The 21,760-nt window shown below is 33.9% G+C and overlaps 3 protein-coding genes across 4 annotated transcripts; 2 read left to right on the plus strand and 1 right to left on the minus strand.

The window, feature by feature from the left end:
* Positions 1 to 622: 622 nt before the first annotated feature.
* LOC113732031 (cytochrome c oxidase-assembly factor COX23, mitochondrial) lies at positions 623 to 2,321 on the plus strand. The gene is made up of 3 exons (XM_027257620.2): positions 623 to 1,046; positions 1,294 to 1,370; positions 2,098 to 2,321. Exons 1-3 carry the CDS (start codon positions 917 to 919, stop codon positions 2,143 to 2,145), a joined length of 255 nt encoding a protein of 84 aa, XP_027113421.1. The 5' UTR covers positions 623 to 916; the 3' UTR covers positions 2,146 to 2,321.
* A 129-nt stretch (positions 2,322 to 2,450) lies between these two features.
* On the minus strand, positions 2,451 to 6,640 carry LOC113732030 (cytochrome P450 714C2). The gene is made up of 5 exons (XM_027257619.2): positions 6,132 to 6,640; positions 5,168 to 5,394; positions 4,452 to 4,693; positions 3,867 to 4,236; positions 2,451 to 3,073 (listed from the first exon to the last, which is right to left on the minus strand). Exons 1-5 carry the CDS (start codon positions 6,427 to 6,429, stop codon positions 2,648 to 2,650), a joined length of 1,563 nt encoding a protein of 520 aa, XP_027113420.2. The 5' UTR covers positions 6,430 to 6,640; the 3' UTR covers positions 2,451 to 2,647.
* A 9,836-nt stretch (positions 6,641 to 16,476) lies between these two features.
* Positions 16,477 to 20,477, plus strand: LOC113732032 (putative casein kinase II subunit beta-4). 2 transcript variants are annotated; one of them, XM_027257622.2, is made up of 6 exons: positions 16,487 to 16,719; positions 16,806 to 17,092; positions 17,782 to 18,000; positions 19,529 to 19,638; positions 19,731 to 19,896; positions 20,080 to 20,477. In XM_027257622.2, exons 2-6 carry the CDS (start codon positions 16,846 to 16,848, stop codon positions 20,208 to 20,210), a joined length of 873 nt encoding a protein of 290 aa, XP_027113423.1. In that variant the 5' UTR covers positions 16,487 to 16,719; positions 16,806 to 16,845; the 3' UTR covers positions 20,211 to 20,477. The 2 variants fall into 2 exon arrangements, with proteins under 2 accessions (XP_027113422.1, XP_027113423.1); XM_027257621.2 differs by having other exon boundaries at positions 16,477 to 17,092.
* The last annotated feature ends 1,283 nt before the right edge of the window (positions 20,478 to 21,760 follow it).

Consider the following 21,760-nt stretch of genomic DNA (forward strand, 5'->3'; position numbering starts at 1 on the left):
AATGCCTCCTAAAATTTGTTGTTCAGATTGTTTTAGTGTATAAATTATCATGTACACCCTTTTTCTGTTTGACCCTTCTACCCCTCTCCACATACTTCCCATCTCTAATTGTTCGAATCCTAAATTTGACAGTGAAGAAGACTTTAAGAGCTTTTTTCTAACTAAGGCTACATATGAGTCAAATCACTTGCGATCGAAGTCAAAGTTCAACTCGAGTTCCAACTAGCCAAGTCAAATTCAAGGTCGAACTTAAGTTCAAAGACATTCAATTCTTAATATATATGTTATTTTTTGTTTTAATAGTAAAATTACATATATATTCTTAATATTTTATCACTATTTGTTCAGAAAATTACTTACTACTACTTTCTTCTTTTTAAAAAAAATAAAATAATTATTATTGTCTTTTTTAAGCTCGACCTCGAATTCAACTCAACTTAAATTTAAGATCGAGTTCAAATTCGAGCTTTACATTTCAAGTTCGAGCTCGATAATATTAAATCAAACTCAAATCGATTCATTTATAACCCTACTTCTAGCCATTGGGTATTATCATGCACACTTGTGATTAGCAATTATGGAGATTCCAATTACCATTTTCTTCTTTTTAGGGTGCCCCTCACAATCAAGCAAAGCAAAGCCAAGCCCAGGTCAAGCCTATTTGGAATCCACCAAATACTCCAATCTATTATAGGCCAACTGGGCGGGGCGGGCATATCTGCAGTGTAACAGTGTGCACGTTTCATTCAGACTCCAGGTATAGCACTCCAGGCGCCCAACCCGAAAATAGCCTTAGCCCAAGCTGCCTTATGTTATGTAGCCATCTTTGATTGTTTTCCCCCGTCGGGCGCCGTCCAAGTGTTCCGGTGATAGCAACAGAACAACAGCGGCAAAAATCGCCGAAATCTAAGAAACGATGTCGTCGTCTTCGCCGCCTTCTCCTTCAAGCTCAAGAGCTCAGTCACAGATACAGTCACCTCCATACCCAAGCGCAGCCAAAATCTCTGATTCTCAATGCTACCCTCAATATACTGCTTCTCTCAAGTGTAATACTCCACTGCTTTCTACTAATAAATCCACCATTTGATTATTATTTTCTTTCTCTTAATTTTCAGTTTTTTTTTTAATTTAGGTTTTCAATATTCTTATTATTTACTTTCTTTTGATTGGAAAATTTACCACTCCTTGTAGAATATTGTTACCAAATTTATTCAGAAATGAAATAATTTGCAGCATGATTTGTTTAACTTTTAATGATCCTTATGACTGTAAAATATTTTTCAAAATTTGCAGGCTTAGAAGAATTTAATGCAGATAAAAGTAAATGTCAGCAACATTTTGATGTTTACAAGGAATGCAAGAAGAAGGAGGTATGCAAATTTCACCCAAACCACCTCTTCCTGAACCCATCCCACGGACCACCCCCACCGGAAAAAAAAATTATGAATTACTTAAAGATGATTGAAATTTTTTTTGTGATTCTTTTTTCTTGTAAAATATTTATCTTTGTGAATTTATTTGGTAGAGTATACTAGTTATAAATGACGTTGGAAGTGGGGAAAAATAAACTGTCTTCCATGCTTATGTAATATATGTGATGTACTATCATGTTGTGTGTAATTTTGTTTTGTGGGCTTCTTTCTATTGGTATCATATTTTATGTTGGTCACAGCAGATTCTTAAATGTCCTTAGACTGGGGGGCCAACTTGCTTTTGATGTGATTTGCTAAAATGTGGTATGAGTCAATAATCTATTCTCCTTTGTGGCTTGATTGTGTGTCTCAAACTTGTTATTTTCTGGAGTTCAATCGGTTGATTCTTTTTACTCTGATCTTTGGGTTGTGTGAGTAACTAGCATTTATCCAAGTGGTCATTAATTAGCTTGCACTATCTGATGTTTAACTTCAAGGATTTAGTTCAAGTTCCACCAAGTCTATTCATCTGCTTATACAAGTTTGCAGCTGTGAAAGGGAATAGATTACTGGGATACGTTGTGTATTCGTTGTATCATTTCTACTGAGTTAAGTTTCTGGATATATTCAGTCAATTCTTCCTGATAGCTTCATGACATTCTTTTTTGGCTCATACTTTCTACAGAGGGAAGCTCGGCTGGAGCGAAATAGGAGTAGATCTTTCTTCTCTTGAATTTGCGTTTCCTGACATTCACTTCTTCTTCTGAGTAACAGATATAATGTACTTCTGAAGCCTTCTGATATTTCTTGTGGCACGTATTTTGATCAGAGTGTACGGTTGCCAATTGTAGGCTTTATTGGACATGTAAAAATTAATAAAAATCTTATAAATCTGTTTTTGCATCAAAAGTTCTCTATGTGATCTAAGCTCCATTTGGTTCTTAGAAGATTCTTTTCTGCCTTATCAGGGAATATGAAACAGGTAAATAAAACCTGCTTTACAATACATTATATAAGAATAATGTCAACGCTGGAAGATTTAAGCTCCATGGGTTAAATTTGGTTCGTCTTTGTTCTGGGAAGAGATAAAGCCTTTTCAGCTCGTGTTCCATAATATTCTTCAAGTCAGGAGCAGAGATTTCCAAACTTCTGAAGAGGAACAATAGCTGCATAACTACATCACAGCATAATAACACTCCACTTCTCTAGGATAACACTGCACTTTGAAATGTTCTTTACAGTCTTCTAACATGAAGCTTAACCCCATGCTGAGGCTTTATGACTAGTTGAAAGGCAGGGGAGTGGCAATATGTTGGTGACAAGGAGAAACTGAACCTTGAGAGAACAAGGGATAAGATCACCTTCAATTCTGCCATTGCAAAGTGCTGACCTGCACAAATGCGAGACCCAGCTCCAAATGGCATATAAGCTTGTGGAACTTTACAGGCTCTTGTTGTTCCATCTGCAAACCTTTCTGGTTTGAACCTACGTGCATCTCTTCCCCATAGTTCAGGTTGTTGGTGTAAAAATGCTATAGGAATCTGAATGTTGCAGCCTTTCGGAATTCGTATGCCTTTCAAATTTTTGTCTTGCAAGGCTTCTCTTACCAAAAAAGCCGATGGTGGGTAAAGACGTAGTGCCTCCTGAATTACCATGTTGAGCTGCCAAAATGAAAAAATTGGTAAAGTCAAGTAGGTGCTAAAATGCACCAATTGTCCATGAAATAATGTCTGAAAAACGATTAATGGTTGTTGTCTTTGAGATGGAAGTCTTGCTGAAGCAAATTCAGTAGTAGAATGAATATCATATTTTAACTTATTTTTCCCTGTACCAAGCATATAGATTGGTTGCATATTGAGCCTAATCTCAGTTCTTTACCATTTGGGAAGTTGTCTATATGTCCTTTTCGAATCCTTGATTACTTCAATTCTATTGATTATTGACTTTGTTAAAAGAAAACTACTCTTGATGAAGGAAATGAACTATGTCCTGTTTGGATATTGATTAGTTTCATTCTATGATTTTTAAACATTTCTTAAACGAAAATTTGTTGTTTCATTCTTGTTTGTGTTTTATCACTGTGTTTGTATTCTAACAAATCTAAGATGAAAAAATGGATTTTATAAAGCTTCCCGTGAGTTGCTTTTGCGCAACACTTCAATGTGTCAAATCTTTTGAGATAATAAACAACTTTCTGATCCTTTAAACAGTTCTTTCCAACACTAAAATATGTGATTATTGGAAAGAACAATCATTTATTTGATAGAAAAGCTGAAATAAAGTATTAAGAGATGCGTCCTTATATTTGAGATTAATTCACTTATTTTAGCATGCCTAACCCATTTTTCTTTTTGTGAGTTATTTTATGAGTATATTCTGATGGAAATGTCACAGATGCTTTTATCTAGTTAGTAAGGTCAGAAACTTAAGGAGATTTTTTTGACCATCACATACCATTTTCATGCTTCGAAACTTATCTGCATCCGGAGGATTGTGTCCGCAAACTTCAAGCACTTCTCCACGAACACGAGCTTGCCAGTCTGGATGTGCAGCCAATAACATCAAACACCAGGATGCTGAGGTGGCCGTGGTCTCATGCCCCGCAAAGTAAATACTCTTGCAGTTATCAATTATGAACTTATTGGTGGCAAAATCACTGGTAAAGTGGCTCTTGTCTCCTTCGCTCTTAGCGGCATCAAGTATCAGTTGTAGAAGGTCTTTATCATGCGCAGTTTCAGTTCTCGTTTTTACCACTTCTAATATCATGGAATCTATCTCTTCCTTTAATCGCCACATATCTCGGTTATGTTTGCTGGGAACATACCTGTCATGTTTATTCTGTCATCATCAATATTTTGGACATAGATTGTTCAAAGATGACCTACAAGAAGTACCAGATTGCAAGTTGGCTCTAAACATTAAAGATTCTACATGAAGCAGGTTACATAAGTGATCATGAAATAGATGAAACTGTTGCTTGATCTTTGAAGGGTGTCAAAAGAAATGTTATCGTTTCTTTTTTTAATGAGTTGCACTAACCTTAACCCTGGGACTCCAATAAGCACCTTTGACATGATCTTTTGAAGAGTGTGAAGCTTTAAGAATATCTTTTCCCCCTGGGAGTAGCTGCTCCCGAAGCAAGCTCTTGAGATTATGTCTGCTGATAGGGTTGTCAAATCCTCATCAACTCTAATTTCAACATCTCCCCTTTGATCTTTAGTCTTGGTCTCCCATGATTGTAAGATTGTGGAGGTGGTATCAACCATGAGGCTTACCATGTCCTTCAGGTAAAATTATGCTAATGATGAAACATTTGATGTAATTCTCAGTATGGTAAAACGTCAGGCAAACAATTGACAATATTTTCAGCTATATCCGCTGATGAAGTTCAAAGGTGGGCTCACAAGTGGTTGGAAACTTAAAATCAAACGACTTGGATTTGCCAGATTCAGATTTTTTTATTTTTTTTTCTAAATAGTATTTTCTCGTTCGAATTATCATTGCGGAACTACAAGATCCAGCCTAAGATTTGGACACAACAGGGTTAACAAGAATGATAGCCATGAAAAATTGTACAATTCAATGACTCCATGTATGAGACTTGCCAATTGAATAGTGCTTCTGCTTTTCGATTTCTTTGTCCTTTCATGCTTTATGAGATATTTTTCTATGTCGAACATTGTTTTAACGGCAAACAGATTAAATGTGTGGTGGAAAGTGGAAACTACATATTGCAGAAAAGAGTAACCATTTACCTTGACCTTGTCGAGGTAGAATTCAGAAGCAATTATCTTCCTTTGGAAAGTCCAGTAAGGGCCGTTTGATGAAAAAATGCCTTGACCAAACAGAGGGCTATAATCTCTAGATATATAAGAGGGTTTCCCCAAATTTGAGGAGTTCCAAAGGCTCACTTCCTTCGCCATTTCTGGGTCCATGATGCAAAGTGTTTGAATGCTTCCAGTAGAATACAAGAATATTGGTCCTGCAACGGTAGCACAAATTTTGTCTCAAAGCAAAGAAACGAAAAGTTGAATTTTTTGATTGCGTCTTGTGGTGATGCTTTCAGACTGCATCCCCGGTCCAAATACTTATTTCTTTCTCTTTCTTTCCTTCTTTTTTTATTTTATTTTTGGGAAACAATCCAGAATATATCAAGTTGCCATCCTTCCTGAAGAACTTTGGGAATATGGAAAACATCAATTCTGCACCGCTGATGGCAAAACCTTTGAGACGAAGATGATCACCAAACAGCCTATTATTGTCCACAAGAGATATTAACTATCTCCAAATAAGTGTAAATATTAAAATGTTGGAACCAACCCATCCTTGTACATTGGTAAGTCACGATTCCTTTAGAGAGTAAAACACAAAATAATTCTCTAATACACGACAGAGCAGCATTATGCGTTATCAATCCTTTAATCAAAATGGATTATAATAGCATTTCTTGCTTTTAAACATGTTTGTCTTCACGCGAGTTGAAAAGGAAATTGCCCTTAGCTGCCCAGTGCCCACATGTGACAAAGCAAGACAAAAGAAATGAATAGAAAAGAAGAAGGTTGACTCAAAACTTTGTAGTGTTCTGCTTCTGCAACAATGGCAGAAACATGAACCGATAAACAATATTTTCAATGCTCAAACCTGACTTCTTTTCAGAAAATTTAATACAAGAAGAACATAAATGCAGTAGAAATAAAGCTAAAAATTTACATGAAGTACCGTATTCATTTCGCCACTGCTGAAGATGTGGGAATACAGCGGCAGGCCAAGCATGAGACAGTTCATCACTGTTTGTCGCAGCCATGGAACGGGTTTGAAGGTGAATACTTTTCATTTCAGGGATGTTTCCGTAGAAAAAAACTGGTGAAGGCCCTTTTATCCCTTGTCTTCTCAGCTTTGATCGGATTCTTTTGGGCTTGAGCACCAAGGCATGGTAGAGTTGTCCCAGCAGAACCGAAGCTGCTGCAAACACCATTGATGAAATGACCTTTATTGTGAGAGATTGCTCTTCTTCCATCTCCTTGCTCTTTTCTGATCTTTCACTTCCCCTTTGGTTACCCTCTCCCTTTTTGTTACCCCCTTCCCCCTTGACAGTTTGTGCTTCTTGGGATTGGATTCCTTTTGGAAACTTTAACGGTCTGGTAGGAAGTGCATAGGTTTTTTATAGCGAATCTTTGGGCATTAGGCACCCTTGATTCTTGAAAGGATCAAGACAAAGTATAAATACGCAAGGGGTCTTTACAATTGCCAAGTGCATGTATCTATATACTACGAAGTCTATCTATGGTGGAAATTCTTATGCTAAAACAAGTAATTCGTGGTTCCACTTTAATAATCTTATTTTCCTTTTTTGATACGTTCAAATTGTAATTCATTTTTCAATCGAAAAATATAGTTAACTTTTTATTTATCTAAAATACCCTTATTTAATATAATTTATTACCATTAAATATAGCTTATCTTATTTAATACAGTCAATTTTTCCACCAATAATTACTTTGATATATGTCTTCAATGGTGCAATATACCGTCATTATTATTGTTGTAATCAATGTAAATAAGTGATTAGTGATATCCCTAATGTTAATGTAAGGGTATTTTAGAAAAACAATAAGTTAAATTTACTTTTCCAACAATATTAACTAATTTTTCTCAAACTATGTGAGAACAAAATCAAAACTATCAAAGTGGGATGGAGGGAGTATTACTAATTTACTACCAAAGAAGCAATGCAGGATTAGAAAAAAAGATTAATCCTTTCTACAGTGTCAGTGTACATATTATTGGGGTTAGATAAATACCACATCACCTAAATTTGAATTTGAACATTAAATTTGTATATGTAGCATACATTTAAACTCGCTAGTATATACACTGTCAATATATAAATGATTTACCCTAAAAAAATGGAATTCTAAATTTTTCTTTTTTTGTATTCTTACCTTTTTCTCTTATTTTTCTTTTTATTTGGGCAGGCGGGTTTGTTTTATTGAGGAGAAAATAGCTGTAGGCAAAACAGCAATCTATAACTATATCTGTATAAATTGTAGAAGAATTTTTCAGTTAAAAGCTTTCCTTGACTTCCAAATTCTCAATTCCTTTTTCGTAGATTTTTTATTTATTTTAATTCATAAAATGTAATGCCAATTCCTCATTCGTAGCTTTTCTATTTATTTTAATTCATAAAATATAATGAGTTGATTTCAATCAAAGTCTTGATTGTGGGCTATATTCTCATCATTTCAAAATTTAAATTATTGCAAATCTTAATAATACACATGACTTTAGCATTGAAAGGAAAAAGGGGCTTTTCTGATCCACATGTATTTTTCTTTACGTATTGATGCGGTTGAGCACGAGACCCATGGTGCTCAAGTAGACCCTGTGAAGGTGCCCCAAAGCCCAGTGACACGAGCACGAGCTAAGAGATTCAAGGAGTTGCTTCAAACCTTGGTTCATGCCGTCCAAACCCAAGAGAAACCGCCCATTGAAGGGTTTGAGCTGGAAGATCCTTGCAAGACTACTAAAGTGTTGCTTACAATTGAAGATGCGCTCCGCTGAGCTTTTCCAAGCTTTATTAGGTCTTAGTCAAGGCTATAAATAATCTCAAGTCATTTTTTACATTTAGTTTTTGCGATATTATTAATAAAATTCCAGAATTTCGTCTTCCGTTGAAGCAAATTCCTTTAGCTTGTGAAAGCTAGTTTGAACTTCCTAGAGTTGATCCTAGGTGGTTTTCTTGACTTATCAATCAAGCACACATACTTAATTGTGGCGTCTTCTACTGTTGAATCCGTCCTTGAGTGGTCCAAGTTTGGGTTAGACTCCATCGAACTTGCAACGTATCCTCTAAGATCCCAAGTTTGCTTCTGCACTCATATCATGTATTATCCTAATTTTTCACCAAAAAAAAATGTATTATCCTAATTTTAAATTACTATTGTGAATTCTTTTTTTTTTATCTCTAAGATACATTTTTGTTTCTACATGTATTGTTTTTGTTTTCTGATCATGAGATTATCTAGACAAATGCCTAGAAAAAGGTTTTACATATTATCATCTGTATCTCTATACATCTATAGATTCTTCATGCAATTTTTGTTCCAGACCCTTTGAAAAAGCTCCTAAAATTCCCTTTTCTGAAAAATACACAATCCAAATATATATATATATACATATATATACACACATACAAATTTACAATTTAAAGACCTAAGAAGTACGTGAAATAATAAAATTTAAAAATGAAACAATAGTCAAATCATCACGATTGAAAACAACTTATCCAATTATTAGGTTAGAAATGGCTAATAAATTTAGTAAATGAAACAACAACTGTACAATTTTTTCAATTTTGCTATCCAAAGTAACAAACAGAATAAAAATATAAAAACTTAGTCAACCAATAGTCGAAATTTGGTTGCACAAGAAATAGATGAACCTTTTATTATTTTTATATTAAAGGTTATTTGCGATAGAGAATACCAAACCAGAAAAAGGGGTTTTCATTAAAAGAAGAATGTAATTGTTATTCTTACATCAAGTTAAATTCAAATACAAGATTATAAACAATATTTTTTTCTTAAGAATTTGTCACAAATGTGAAGTTTATACATGTAATTAGTTGTAATAAATTTACTTTCTATACATTATAGTGTATTGGCATAAGGTTTTTTATGAAAATTAAATTATAAAAATACTTTTATCAATTTTTATGTACTGTGCATGCTTTTATTTTCCATTTTACTCTATATCTTGATCAAAAATTTTACTCACCTCTATTCACTAATGTTCTACTACTTAAGTTGTATATAGTTTAAGCATTAGATTCTTAATTTACAAAATATGAGGCCATATTGAAAATTGTAAATTCATGTAGTACTTAATATTTTTGGGCCAAATAAACAAACAGAGATTTTGAAATTTAAAATTAAAATCATATAAAATAAAGCCTTGATAATTATATTTTAAGGCCACCTAACACAGTGACTAAAAAGCATGACATTTTTAAACGATAGACACAAACAAAAGAATTTATAAAATATTTTTTTAATTTGTGTCTGTCGTTTAAGTGGTATGTCACTTTGATTATAAATATTGTTATTTTTTTATTCATCTTGAAAGCATTCGATCGATACTGTATGGATTTTATGCCAAATGTAATGGACATGATGATTAAGAAATAAATTAACATTTTGACAAATACTTTTTGAATTTTTTATATGATGGTTGCGAAATAAATTGGCATTTAGCAAATATAATTTGGTTTTAGATCTATTACAATTTAATATGACATGTTTTATGTGTTATGCCATTAAATTTTTTTTTTTTTTGTAATGCATGTTTTTACTAGGTAGACGGTAGCTAAAAATTATATATATATTTTAATTTTTAGCAAAGAAATGGTGGGATTTATGAAGCACGAAGATGGTTGGTGTAGCTAAAAATTGTTTGATAATTTATAGGTTAAGCTATTATTTATTAAATTTCTATGTGTTATGTATTCCTATAACTATTTAATTTTTTTTTGTAACATTCTTTATCACCGTGCGTAGCACGGGTTTTCAGACTAGTTATATAAAAATAAGACCACTCAAACTTTTTTCTACCAAAAAGAAAAAATGTACTATATATAAGGAGGAGAAAAATATGCGTACGATAAATGAAAGGTCTATGCACAAAAAGAGTTAATAAAACATTACACAGCTGTGATACAACCTCTTAAAATCTAGTTCCAGCATCCACATGTCTACATTCAATTCATGACATCTATTTTACCACGTTATGCCAAGCATCACTGCAGCATTTCACACACGTACCATGTCTCCTATGTCAAACGATATGCTTTTGGAAGTTAAAGAGATCCACAAACAAGATTTCCAACGATAAGAAGCCTAATCCATTTCCCTAATTCTAAGAAGCCATCATTCTTGTGACCAAATAATGACAATCGTTTTGTTTTCAATTTTTAGAAATTTCGGAAGCTTCTTCGAATGTGAAGCAAAAATATATCTAGATCGTGACAGTAGTGTGTTTTCACTGGTTTTCGTCGAATATCAATCAACTGCTATTATGGGCACAACAGTCTGGACAGGCCAATTTCCTAATCTTTCCATAATTAAACTAACTTCAAACAAGCATGCACTTATCAACCAATTGATGCAAGACAAGAGATCGATTTGGCAGGCCACCAGTGAGGTAGTGATTACCAATTTCCAGCATGGTCTCGGAGGATTAACAATTGGGTTGAAAACGAGAGAGCATCTAAGTAGTTGGCTGTGAGCCTATCCCTTTGTACAATCATGAGTCTCGAGGAACCACAGCCTAAGAGTTGATGTCACACAAGATTGGGCTCTCCTTTTGGTTAAGGGGATCGTCTTTGTTTGGTACCAAGATGTATTATTTGGAAGAAAGGAGGACTAGCATTTTCTTTCTCCAATCAGAAATAAATCTTCATTTGTAGTTTTCTCCGGCAGTTAATTAATAATTTTGGGATTGCTTTTAGGCTGCAACCTTTTCTTTTCCATTTTTTTTTAGGTGGATAAAAGTTTGGATAGATTTAGTTTCGACCAACAACACCATTGATCAGGGCATGTCCCAAAAATTATAAGTCGCTTACAGTGGCTCTCAAAAAGCATCAATACAAAATAAAATCATTTCTTAGGCATCAACTTTGTTTTTTTGTTTTTTTGAAGGATTGGGCATCAACTTTAGCACCACTGCAGCAGTATATTGTCTGCTAGATGAGTATCAGTTAACTTGGCAATCTTCTTTTATTTGCTGAAGTTCCTCTTATTTATTCAATAGTACAAATTTTCAGGGCATGTTGTTTTTTGTCCACTGGATCATCCTAGGCTCCAAATTGGGATTAATAAAGTCGACTATCAATTGATCATGTCGACTATCAATTTGCAAAGTGTATTGTTCAAGTTTCTTTGCCATGCAATAAGAGGGTGCATCAAGATGTCCCAACCAGATGGAACTCTACATTTGTGATGCTGGATAGTGCACTTGAATATAAGCTTGCCTTTCATCAGTTGCACGTGGTTGATCGCAGCTTCAGCAGATTTTACCCAACTAAAGAAGAATGGCTTAGGGTGCAGAAATTTACAACACTGCTGAGGCCTTTTTATGACCTGACCACCCTTTTTTCGGGGACTAACTATCCAACTGCAAATTTGTATTTTCATGGTGTCTGGAAAATTCAAAAAATTATCACGGAAGAGATCAATAATTTAGACATTGAAGTGAGTGAAATGGCCAAGCAAATGAAACTGAAATTTGAGAAGTACTGGGAATGTTATAACTTGGTTTTGAGTTTTGCTATCATTTTGGATCCGCGCTTCAAAATGGATTATGTGGTGTATGCTTTTAAGAAGCTGTATCCTTTTGATTATGAAGAACGTGCTAAGGAAGTTCGGGATAAATTTTATTTACTATTTGAGGAGTATGAGAATACTTTTGATGGTGATTTGCTAGATGGATCAATAGCAGGCTGCTCTGGTGGTGATTTGGGCAATGACAATGAAGATTTTGCTGAATTTGAGAGTCAACAACATGCAAACAAGAGGAATAAGTCACAAGTAGACTCTTATTTGGATGATACTCGACTCCTTTCAACTCAAGAATTGAATGTTCTCAATTTTTGAAAAGAAAACAAAAATCGGTACCCTATTCTTTCTTTGATGGCACGGGATATTTTAAGTATTCCTATCACTACAGTGGCCTCGGAATCAGCTTTCAGTATTGGTGGTAGAATTGTGGGTAAATTTCGTACTTCGCTCCTACCAAAAAATGTGGAGGTCTTGTTATATACTAGGGACTGGTTATATGGAGTAACAGGTATGTTATACTTAACCTTTTTGTGCATATGATCTTGTATTTTACTTTTTTAGTCACTTATTGAACTTTACTTTTGATTTCAGCTTCTGAAGATGAAGAATATAGAGAAAGACTGAGTATTGACTTTGCACCTTTAGTTGCTAAACTTACTAACCTTCATGTTTAGGCAAGCTGTATTCTTATGATCATCACAACAAGAAGTTCCAGAAATTTTTTGTTGGAAAGTCACCTTCTGAGCCATTGAATTATTTTGGTTATCCTTAATGCATATTCTAGAGGAAAATGTCACACCATTGAATATTTTGTACCGCATGGGAGTGAAAGAACAATCTGTGTGAGCTTAGGGTATCATTTCATGCTTGTATTGTATCATCTGGTAGTAAGTTAGGCAGGAAGGCTAGGAGCATTTATCTTTTGTTTAAGCTTTTAATTATTGCGTTGAAATTGATGATTTAGAATGAAAAGGATTTTCTGATGTTTGTTTGTAAGTTCTGTTTAGCTTCACAAGGAAATATGCTAGTAGATTAGAGTTGACTTTTGCAGTATCAACCCTTCCCTGTCCGTTCACACTTCACAATTCTGAGCCTGACTGCAAATTTTTGTTTTGTTGATTGTCTTGATATATGGAGATTGTTAGAAATGCGGTGAAAAGAATTTTATGTTTCTGTCTAGATGAAATTTAAGTAGCAAAAAACAGAACTTTGAATTTGGTTTTGGTTGCCAGGAATCTTCTCTGTTTTGTGTTGAGCCAGCAGCAAACTTGTTGGTGGAATCCAACAGTGAGCTGGAGGAGTTTTATGCTATGCAGTTGTACGAAGCTTGAGAAGCTAAGTGCTTGTTAAGTATTTTGTAGAGTTGGCTCCACCTGGATTTTGAAAACTGAGAAGAGGATTTTTTGTTGCAAATTTGAAGTACTATCATTTCCATTTACTTATTCTGCTTCTGCTGCCAGTCTTTTTGTTACAATCCTTGGTAGGAGTATTAACTTGTAAAATTTTCATGGATTGTAAGTGTATTTATTTCGTCTACCAATTTGTGGAAATTCAAGTAGCTATTGTTTATTCTGGTACTGAAGGTTGGCAAGTTTTGGCCATGTAACCTTTCACTGTTCTATCAGTTATTCCTATTTGTTGAAAATTTATCTTTGTTTGTATGCTAAATGAAGTGATTGCTAATCCTCATCAGGATTTTTAACTATTTTTTATGTTAACTATTTTTGTTTTATTTATTATATTTATTTGTTGGTTTTGTCTTATCGCTTTATTTCCTCGTAATTTATTAATTTGATCATTTTTTAGCATCACTAATTTATGACAAATTTTAGCCTCCTTTCTTACCTTTTCAAAATGAAATTTTAAATTTATACACGAAAAAATACTAGGGGTTCAAAGTTTTGAATTAAATTTTTATGTTAACTTTCATATTATTTAGTCCAAATTTTTAGATTCTCATTGTTCAATTATTAAATAATATGTAATTTTGTGACATAGCATGCGGATGGAAAAAAATTGATAATTAGACTTATTTGGAATAATAAGTAAATATTTAAAATTAATGATGGGTATAAAATGGTATAAATTGATAATTTAGTTTACAAAATGAATTTATATGAGTTTGTAAAAAATTAGAATAAATGGGTTATAAATGGATAATTGAATTACCCAACTCATTTTTTGACTTACCCATTTATACCCATCTAATTAAATGGATATAAATGGGTCGACTCACTTATACCCATTACCCATTTTACCCAATTCAAACCCGTCCAAATCACTCATTTTGCCACCTCTAATGTTGAGCCCCCTTATACACCCATGTTAGACTGCACTAACTTATGCCGGATGTTCGAAAAGGGATCAAAATTGTTCAGGAATCATGATATATTCCCTTAGCCACGTCATTTGCAGATGGCCATCACTTTGATTAATCTATCCACTAACATGTCATTGTTTCCACACAAGAATCACATTATTAAACCCCATTCATCTACTATGCAAGTTCATAGACCAAGATAGAAAAAGATTGAATTAATTTAAACATAGCCAAATTCAAGTCAAGTCTCTATTGAGGGGAAAAAAGTCTCAAGTCTATTAGTTTTATTTGTCATTCACCTTAGTTGAGGATAACAATAATGTCTATATAGACCAATGCGTATAAGCAACGGGCCAAATCGGATTGAGATGATTTCAAATAAAATAATTTACTTCACAAATGTTAATCACCATTTTATTTTTTTAATTACCTTTTTATCTCACATACATCACATCATAAAAAGTATTACAGTAATTATCTCAAATAAATCATCCAAATAAACTCATATCCAAACAAACCACATGGTTTGCATTCCATGATTGAATTTTTACATTAATATCATTGTTTATAAACAAAAGAAAGGAAAGAAATTGTGTGAGGGTTTGTGTTTACATGTTGAAGTGAGAGTACAAATTGGAAGGTTATAATTGGAAGCCTCGTAATCAAGTTCTTTTGGTTACACTTTTTTTTTTTGTGGTTTTGGGGGGGGGGGGGGGGGGGGGGTGGGGGGTGTATATGCAGGAGGAGATGCCAGCTCCAATTTTATTAATTATCTCAAAATATAAATAAAAAATGTTCATTTAGCTACTTGACAACTAGTTAAAGTAATTCGATTATATGTTTTTGTTGCTTAAACTTCAATATCCAAATCAAAATGAATATTCGTATTTCTTAATTATTACAATATTACTTTCTCCTTAATCTATTGTTATTCAAACAATGTTTGGTTGTTGATTAGGCATTTTGATTTAACACTATAAGATAACCACACATTCTAAACTTTTATCTTTCATTCCAAATATTAATTTCTACTATATTTAAAACACAATTTGTCTTTAAGATGAAGAATAAGGACCATAAGGGTTAAAAAAAATGTTTGGATAAATGGGAAAAAATAGAAATATAAAAGAAATAAAATCAGAGGGTACAAATTTGAACTTCACCAAATAAAAAAATTGCTTATAAAAAGAAATGAGGAGTATTTTGAAAAGAAAAAAAACACCAGAATTGCGAGAAACAGAAGCATATTTGTATTTTACCCCCTAAATTTACTTAATCTTACATTGCCCCTATGACGCTTGAACACTTGAATATGGACATGATAGTTTGCCTAAAATATCTCACTATTTTGTACTATTTCTACGTATTGCAAAGATAATAATGATTCTCATTGAGGGCTTTAATACCCATAGTAGGGGTTGGTTGGATGATACGAGGAAGGGAGTGTAAATCAAAGATGTCAGAGTTAAAATTTTTCATTTACAATAAAGAAAAAAAATAAAAATTTCATATCTAATCTTCCACGGCAAACAAGTCTACCAATTGAGAAAATGAATACAAAACTGTCTTCATTCATCTCTTCACAATTGTGTCTTATAATCTTTATAACTCCACAATCTATATGGATTCCTTAAAGGGAAATAAGGGCAAAAACTGAAGGTAATTAAACTAATAGTATTGATATTTTAAATTTTAATTAATAAAATAATAAAAATTTTGTGATTCAAACAACCTATAAAAAACATAGAAGTGATATAAAGATAAAAAAAATTAGAATTCATCCATCACAAACATAGAAGCGATATAAAGATTAAAAAACTAGAATTCATCCATCACAACATCTGTTATTATCTTTATTTTCATAGTTTTATCACTTCTAGATTTCTTATACGTTATTTTATTTTTTCTTGAATAATGAGTTAACAAATCCATTGAACACCTAAAAAAGGAAAATGCTAAATCAACACTCTTTCATCTTAGGTCTACATTTCATACAACTTTTAATATCAAAAGTACAAATTTAGAATTGAGGATTGTGGATTTGGCCCTTCTGTATTTAAAAAATAATAATAATTTTCCCTTAACTGTCACCTTTACGTATTTATCCTACATCTTTTTTATCACCTTATGTTGAAAACTTTTCCAAAGATGCTAACCACAATGGGAGTGTATATCATCACTAAAATATTCAACAAAAAGTAATTTTAAAATTATCTTTCTTAAGAATTATTACGATGATATAGTCTGAAATATCTTATCATATTCAAACCAACCAAATTTAGGCAAATGTGTCAAAAACTTTTAACTATGAGGGAGCAAATCGAGATTAAGCGAAACCTAAGGATGCAAAGTGAAATTTACCCAAAATTCAAAAGATCTAAAAGAGTAAAACTGAGAGGAGAGAGAAACCACAGGTCCTCCAGTTCTCTGTCCCGTCCATCCGTATCCATGCCCACCACACCCCCACCCCCACCCCACAGCGCGGGTCCTCTCTCTCGATGTAGATAGACGAAACCCTAACTATTTCCGTCTTTTTGCAGATATTTCTCAAATTTCTTCTCAATCTAGGGTTCATTTTCTTGGATTTCTACCACTTCATTTCTCTTTCCCAGTTTTCCTCCCCAATTTCCTGAATTTACCAATACAAAGATTGGTACACAGACATATACGAAAAGACTTGTTTGTATATATTGAAATCGATATTTGGAGCGTGAAAATTGATAATTAAGTTATGTATAGGGATCGAGGCGGAGGTGGAGGAGCATCGAAGGCGGAGATCATGGGAGGACCGCCGTCGTCGTCGTTGGATCGGAAGCGAATAAACGATGCGTTGGATAAACACTTGGAGAAGTCCTCTCCTTCGACATCTAGGGGATTAAAGGATAAATCTTCAGCTGGGGTGGCAGCCGTGCCATCCACATCCGCTGGTATGGGTGGCGGCTCGGGAAAGTTGCATCAGCAGCTGGACCATCGTGATACTCGCTCCACGTCTACTCTCACTTCCAACAAGATTAAAGCTTCTGATGGTTAGTTTCCTGGAAGTGTGCATTTTAATTTTTTTTCAACGATTTCTAGTTTGTTTTGGAAATGTAAGGTACAAATTTAATGTATAACGTGCTGTAGATGGACATAATTTAAGTTTATTGACATTATATTAAAGAAATATTCTTTCTTAGAGGTGGGAACGTTATACCCGTTAAAGAGTGCAATTAGGATATTCAAGCGTCTGTTCCAAATTGATGATTCCTTTTGAGAGGATTTGAAGAGGATAATGGGGATTTAGCTACTTAGTTTTAAAGGGCTCTTAACAAAGTGAAATGAGTTTATGATTCATTCACTTGAAAGTAACCATCACTAATGTTGACAGTAACTCTGGATGGTTGATGGCTAGAATCAAATTTTGAGCATATCCTTTTTTGGATACACAATGTGTACTTTCTACTTCAACTTTGCTAGATTCTTAGTGCTTGGTTGTTTTATGCTTCCAACCTTTCACAGCTGTTGTATGTGTCTCATTCCCCAAAAGACTTTCTCCGTGTTCTACTACTATCTGAGAAAAGTGAAAAATCAGGGTGATGTTTGGGCCTTAGCGAACTTTAAGTTATGTGGTTGGTCATTTGATTCATCTTTTGCTCTCTTGATTGGGAATTTGTGCGTTTCCATCTGATTTTACATTATGAGTCGTGTTTTTTTCATGGCTTCGCATTTTTTTCAGATGAATCGGATACAGATAGTGAGGAGTCTGATGTTAGTGGTTCTGAAGGGGATGATACATCTTGGATTTCATGGTTTTGCAACTTGCGAGGAAACGAATTTTTTTGTGAAGTTGATGATGAATATATTCAGGATGACTTCAATCTTTGTGGGTTGAGCAGTCAAGTTCCATACTATGATTATGCACTTGACCTAATTTTGGATGTAGACTCCTCTCATGGTAAGTGTTTTCATTTTTTATATGTACTTCTGAATGAGTCTTTGGAACATTTTTCTATACTGTTCAAGGAGTTAGTGCTAGCCATGACTTGTCATGGAACCAGATTATGTAGATCAAGATGTATTTGGGTTGTAAAATATTTTTCTCATGCTGCTGTTCCGATAAAATAAAGTAGAGGGGAGTTTGCTTCTTTTTGATAACCTGTCCTGGAGGATGGTGCAGAAAGATATTAAAAATGATAAGAGAATCAAAGTTTCTAGTTTAGTTTTATTATCGTAGGCTCTAAGATATAAAGTTGTGAACTTGGAATTTTGTCTCTACTTTTGGCATAGGGAAAGATTGACATGAATTTCAGGAATTAAGTAGAGGTTTTCTTATTTAATTTCAAGGTCTAATACCTTTCAAGTTTGGGAAGAAATTGTTGAAACTTTATCTGGACTTGAAGCTTTGAATAATGATCCTACTAGGCTATCCAATGTTTCACTTTCATCCTTGTGATATTCTGGTTTTTTATTCACTGAATGACATCTGTATGGTTTCATTATAGTGGATTGCTTGACTTCATGGATGACCATAGGATAACGAGTTATCATTTGGTCATTTATTTTATGTAAGCCAATGGTGTTAGCTTTTTCTGTATCTTATCAGTTCATATAATAGCATTGCAATAACGAGGAGTACAAGCCTAGAAAAACCAATTTTTGTTAGAATGACTCATAGATTATCATCCTCTAGTGAATTATATGGGATGGCCTAGTTTGCGTGATGGCAGAAAATCCTCATTTTTTTGGGGCGGGGTGGTTTTTCTATTTAAGAATATTAAATCTTTTCTTTCTCTTACTTTGTCTGTTTCTTTCTTTCAACTTACCCAGCAAAGATGAAAAACATGGTTTTTCTCCCTTCTGATATTCATGAACCTATGAAAGAAAGCCTAAAAAAGTGTCACTCAGATCTTATGTTTTAAGCAACTGCATGAATGCTTCTGATGTGTGTTGGTTTTGTTTCACGTTCTAAAATACCATATGAATTGGACTTTTACTATATTGAGAAAATTGTGCTAGATGTTCCACATGATTCTACTCTAAGTTGTCTCATAATAGAAATTTTGGCATGTTGTGACGCTTTTCTTTATGTTACTACAGTCGTTTCTTTTTGAACTTTTGCTGGAATTTATCCAGTGGCATAGGCTTAGATGTCCATATACATAGTTTTTTGGAATAGTGGAAAATCATGTTTTGTTTGCCTAATTTAGCCTTCTTTCTTTAGTGTGTGTGATCACAGCGTCCATGTGTTCTCATGTTTCTGAGTGATCGGCTGTGCCCTTTTCTGGTTATTGTTCTATGTTCACAACAAACTATATATTTGTATTTGTTTGACGGTTCAACAGTTGGGGATTGTGAATGTCCTTTGTTTGCTTCTATTTATCTTCTAATTACTGTGTCCAGACTAGTTATTGCAGAATTCAAATGTGTCCTGTTTTAGCTAATTGGTTCATGGAATATCTTCTCCATCCCGTGAAAATGAGTAGGTGACATGTTTACCGAAGAACAGAATGAACTGGTGGAATCAGCAGCAGAGATGTTGTATGGTTTGATTCATGTTCGGTACATTTTGACTAGTAAGGGAATGGCTTCAATGGTAATGTTAATTTATTTTGTTAAAAGCCTTTATTTATTTAGTTTCATATTATATGTTATGTTGGCTAACTAGTGAGCTGATACCTTTTTCAGTTGGAGAAGTACAAAAACTATGATTTTGGGAGATGCCCAAGGGTTTACTGTTGTGGGCAGCCCTGCCTCCCTGTTGGTCAGTCGGACATTCCACGATCCAGTACAGTGAAGATATACTGCCCCAAGTGTGAAGATATATATTATCCGCGTTCCAAATATCAAGGCAGTATCCTTTTCTTGCGCCATATATATATATATATATTTTTTAAAATTGTTTCCTGTTATACTGCAATTGCATTGGGATTGAACAAATTGGATCATGCTTAACCTGATCATGAGTTGGCTATTAGAGGATGTTTTATGATGCTTTTAGGCTTGTGGAGATTATTTATTTTCTTAACTATCCAAGATATCGATGGTGCTTATTTTGGAACAACGTTTCCTCATCTCTTCTTGATGACATATGGACACCTCAAACCACAAAAAGCAGTACAGAGCTATGTCCCCAGAGTTTTTGGCTTCAAGATACACAGGCCCTGATGCAGAAGTTACATGTTTTATTTCTTTCAGATCTCAGACTCTGGCAGCAGTGGTTATCAACTGGCTGCTTCCGCAACGTTGCTGTGGGGTAATGAGTCGGGTCAAGGGCAACAGGCTCGATATGTGCAAATTGAGTTATTGATGTAATGCATTTACCACCTTTCTGGCAAGCAAATTTGTCCCGTAAATTTTATCATTATATTTAACAGAGCATTTGTGATCTTATTGCTTTCTTGGGTGAGAATGATGGAGATGCTTTTCATTGCAGCGCCGTTGTTTGTCTCCGTTCTTTCTTAATGTGCATTAAGTATCTTAATTTCTCAATGGAGGCATCTACCAGTTAATGCTGATATCTAGGGTCCTGACAACAACAAATATGAGCCTTCTTATTGTTTCTTCGAAGCTTTACGTTATGTAATTTCATTTGATGTATTGATGGTCTCACACTGACTGACAACACTGTTTGCTCCCTCAAACATGTGCATGAATATGGAAAAGAAATAGGAATAATGGTACGATTTGAGTTTTTGTGCTTGATGATTGCCCTGTTTGATTTAGATCACATTCCATTTGAACTGCTACAATTTGGAAATGTGGAATCATGTTATGGTGACTGGCCCCACGCCCTCAGCTCTCCAAACCCTTTAGTTGATCGTTGATGCGTAACTGTTGGGGATCAGGAACCGCCTGCCGTCACCACAGGATACCGTCTAGACGCTACAAAAATAAATGTAGGCGCTAAAATTATAGATGTAGATATTAACACAAAAACAAATAAAAGCATGGTAAATATTCTCTCTTGTTGAAATTTGTGTCCAAAATTGTGTTGTGATATTTCATTTTGTCGTATTAATGTCTATATCAGTTATAGTAGTGCCTACACTATAGAGGCCCTTGATCCAACTTTTGATGCATTATTTGATGGGAAAATCGTTTAAAATGTTTTTCACATTTCACTGAATAAATTTTTTTTATCTCTTACTTTTTAAAAATTGTAAGTTTACGTTCCTTACAAAATTAAATCGGCAAAATTTAGTCCTAATCTAGATTTTTAACCAATTTTTACCTTGATATCATCACGTGACTTATACATGATTATTATTTTTAGGGGCAAAAACATTAGATCTCATTTATTGTTAAATAAATAACTCAATACATATTTATTTTACCCCCCCCCCCAAAAAGTAAGATCTACTGCATAATATATTCATTTATCCCTAAAAAAAGTGAGATTTGACTCTATTCATATTCATTTTTGTCACTAAAAAGTAAAATATGACCTTTTTGTATACAAAAAAATGACTGCATGTGGATCACATAATGATTTTAGACCAAAAAGTAGTCAAAAACTTAAGTTGAGATCAAATTTTACTACCTTGAAGTTGTAAGGGACGTAGAGTTAATATTTTATAAGTAAATGGCGCAAAAATTTATTTGACAAAATGTAATGAATATTTTTAACGATTTTCCCGTATTTGATTCTATGAATTGCTTATAAATATTCGGATTGAAACGCATGGGATGATTTAGAGCATTGCCTGTTTTCCGAA

The sequence above is a fragment of the Coffea arabica genome, chromosome 2e (genome assembly GCF_036785885.1).
Source record: "Coffea arabica cultivar ET-39 chromosome 2e, Coffea Arabica ET-39 HiFi, whole genome shotgun sequence".
In the NCBI taxonomy this organism is placed as follows: Eukaryota; Viridiplantae; Streptophyta; class Magnoliopsida; order Gentianales; family Rubiaceae; genus Coffea; species Coffea arabica.

What these genes read in the sequence shown, in the direction of transcription:
- LOC113732031 (XM_027257620.2), top strand. Translation starts at nt 917, where the DNA reads ATGTCGTCGTCTTCGCCGCCTTCTCCTTCAAGCTCAAGAGCTCAGTCA. An exon ending in ATATACTGCTTCTCTCAAGT is followed by an intron (nt 1,047 to 1,293) that starts GTAATACTCCAC and finishes CAAAATTTGCAG; the next exon opens with GCTTAGAAGAATTTAATGCA. An exon ending in AGGAATGCAAGAAGAAGGAG is followed by an intron (nt 1,371 to 2,097) that starts GTATGCAAATTT and finishes TACTTTCTACAG; the next exon opens with AGGGAAGCTCGGCTGGAGCG.
- LOC113732030 (XM_027257619.2), bottom strand. Translation starts at nt 6,429, where the DNA reads ATGGAAGAAGAGCAATCTCTCACAATAAAGGTCATTTCATCAATGGTG. An exon ending in TCTACCTCGACAAGGTCAAG is followed by an intron (nt 4,694 to 5,167) that starts GTAAATGGTTAC and finishes TTTTACCTGAAG; the next exon opens with GACATGGTAAGCCTCATGGT. An exon ending in ATTGGAGTCCCAGGGTTAAG is followed by an intron (nt 4,237 to 4,451) that starts GTTAGTGCAACT and finishes TAAACATGACAG; the next exon opens with GTATGTTCCCAGCAAACATA.
- LOC113732032 (XM_027257621.2), top strand. Translation starts at nt 16,798, where the DNA reads ATGTATAGGGATCGAGGCGGAGGTGGAGGAGCATCGAAGGCGGAGATC. An exon ending in CAAGATTAAAGCTTCTGATG is followed by an intron (nt 17,093 to 17,781) that starts GTTAGTTTCCTG and finishes CATTTTTTTCAG; the next exon opens with ATGAATCGGATACAGATAGT. An exon ending in GTAAGGGAATGGCTTCAATG is followed by an intron (nt 19,639 to 19,730) that starts GTAATGTTAATT and finishes TACCTTTTTCAG; the next exon opens with TTGGAGAAGTACAAAAACTA.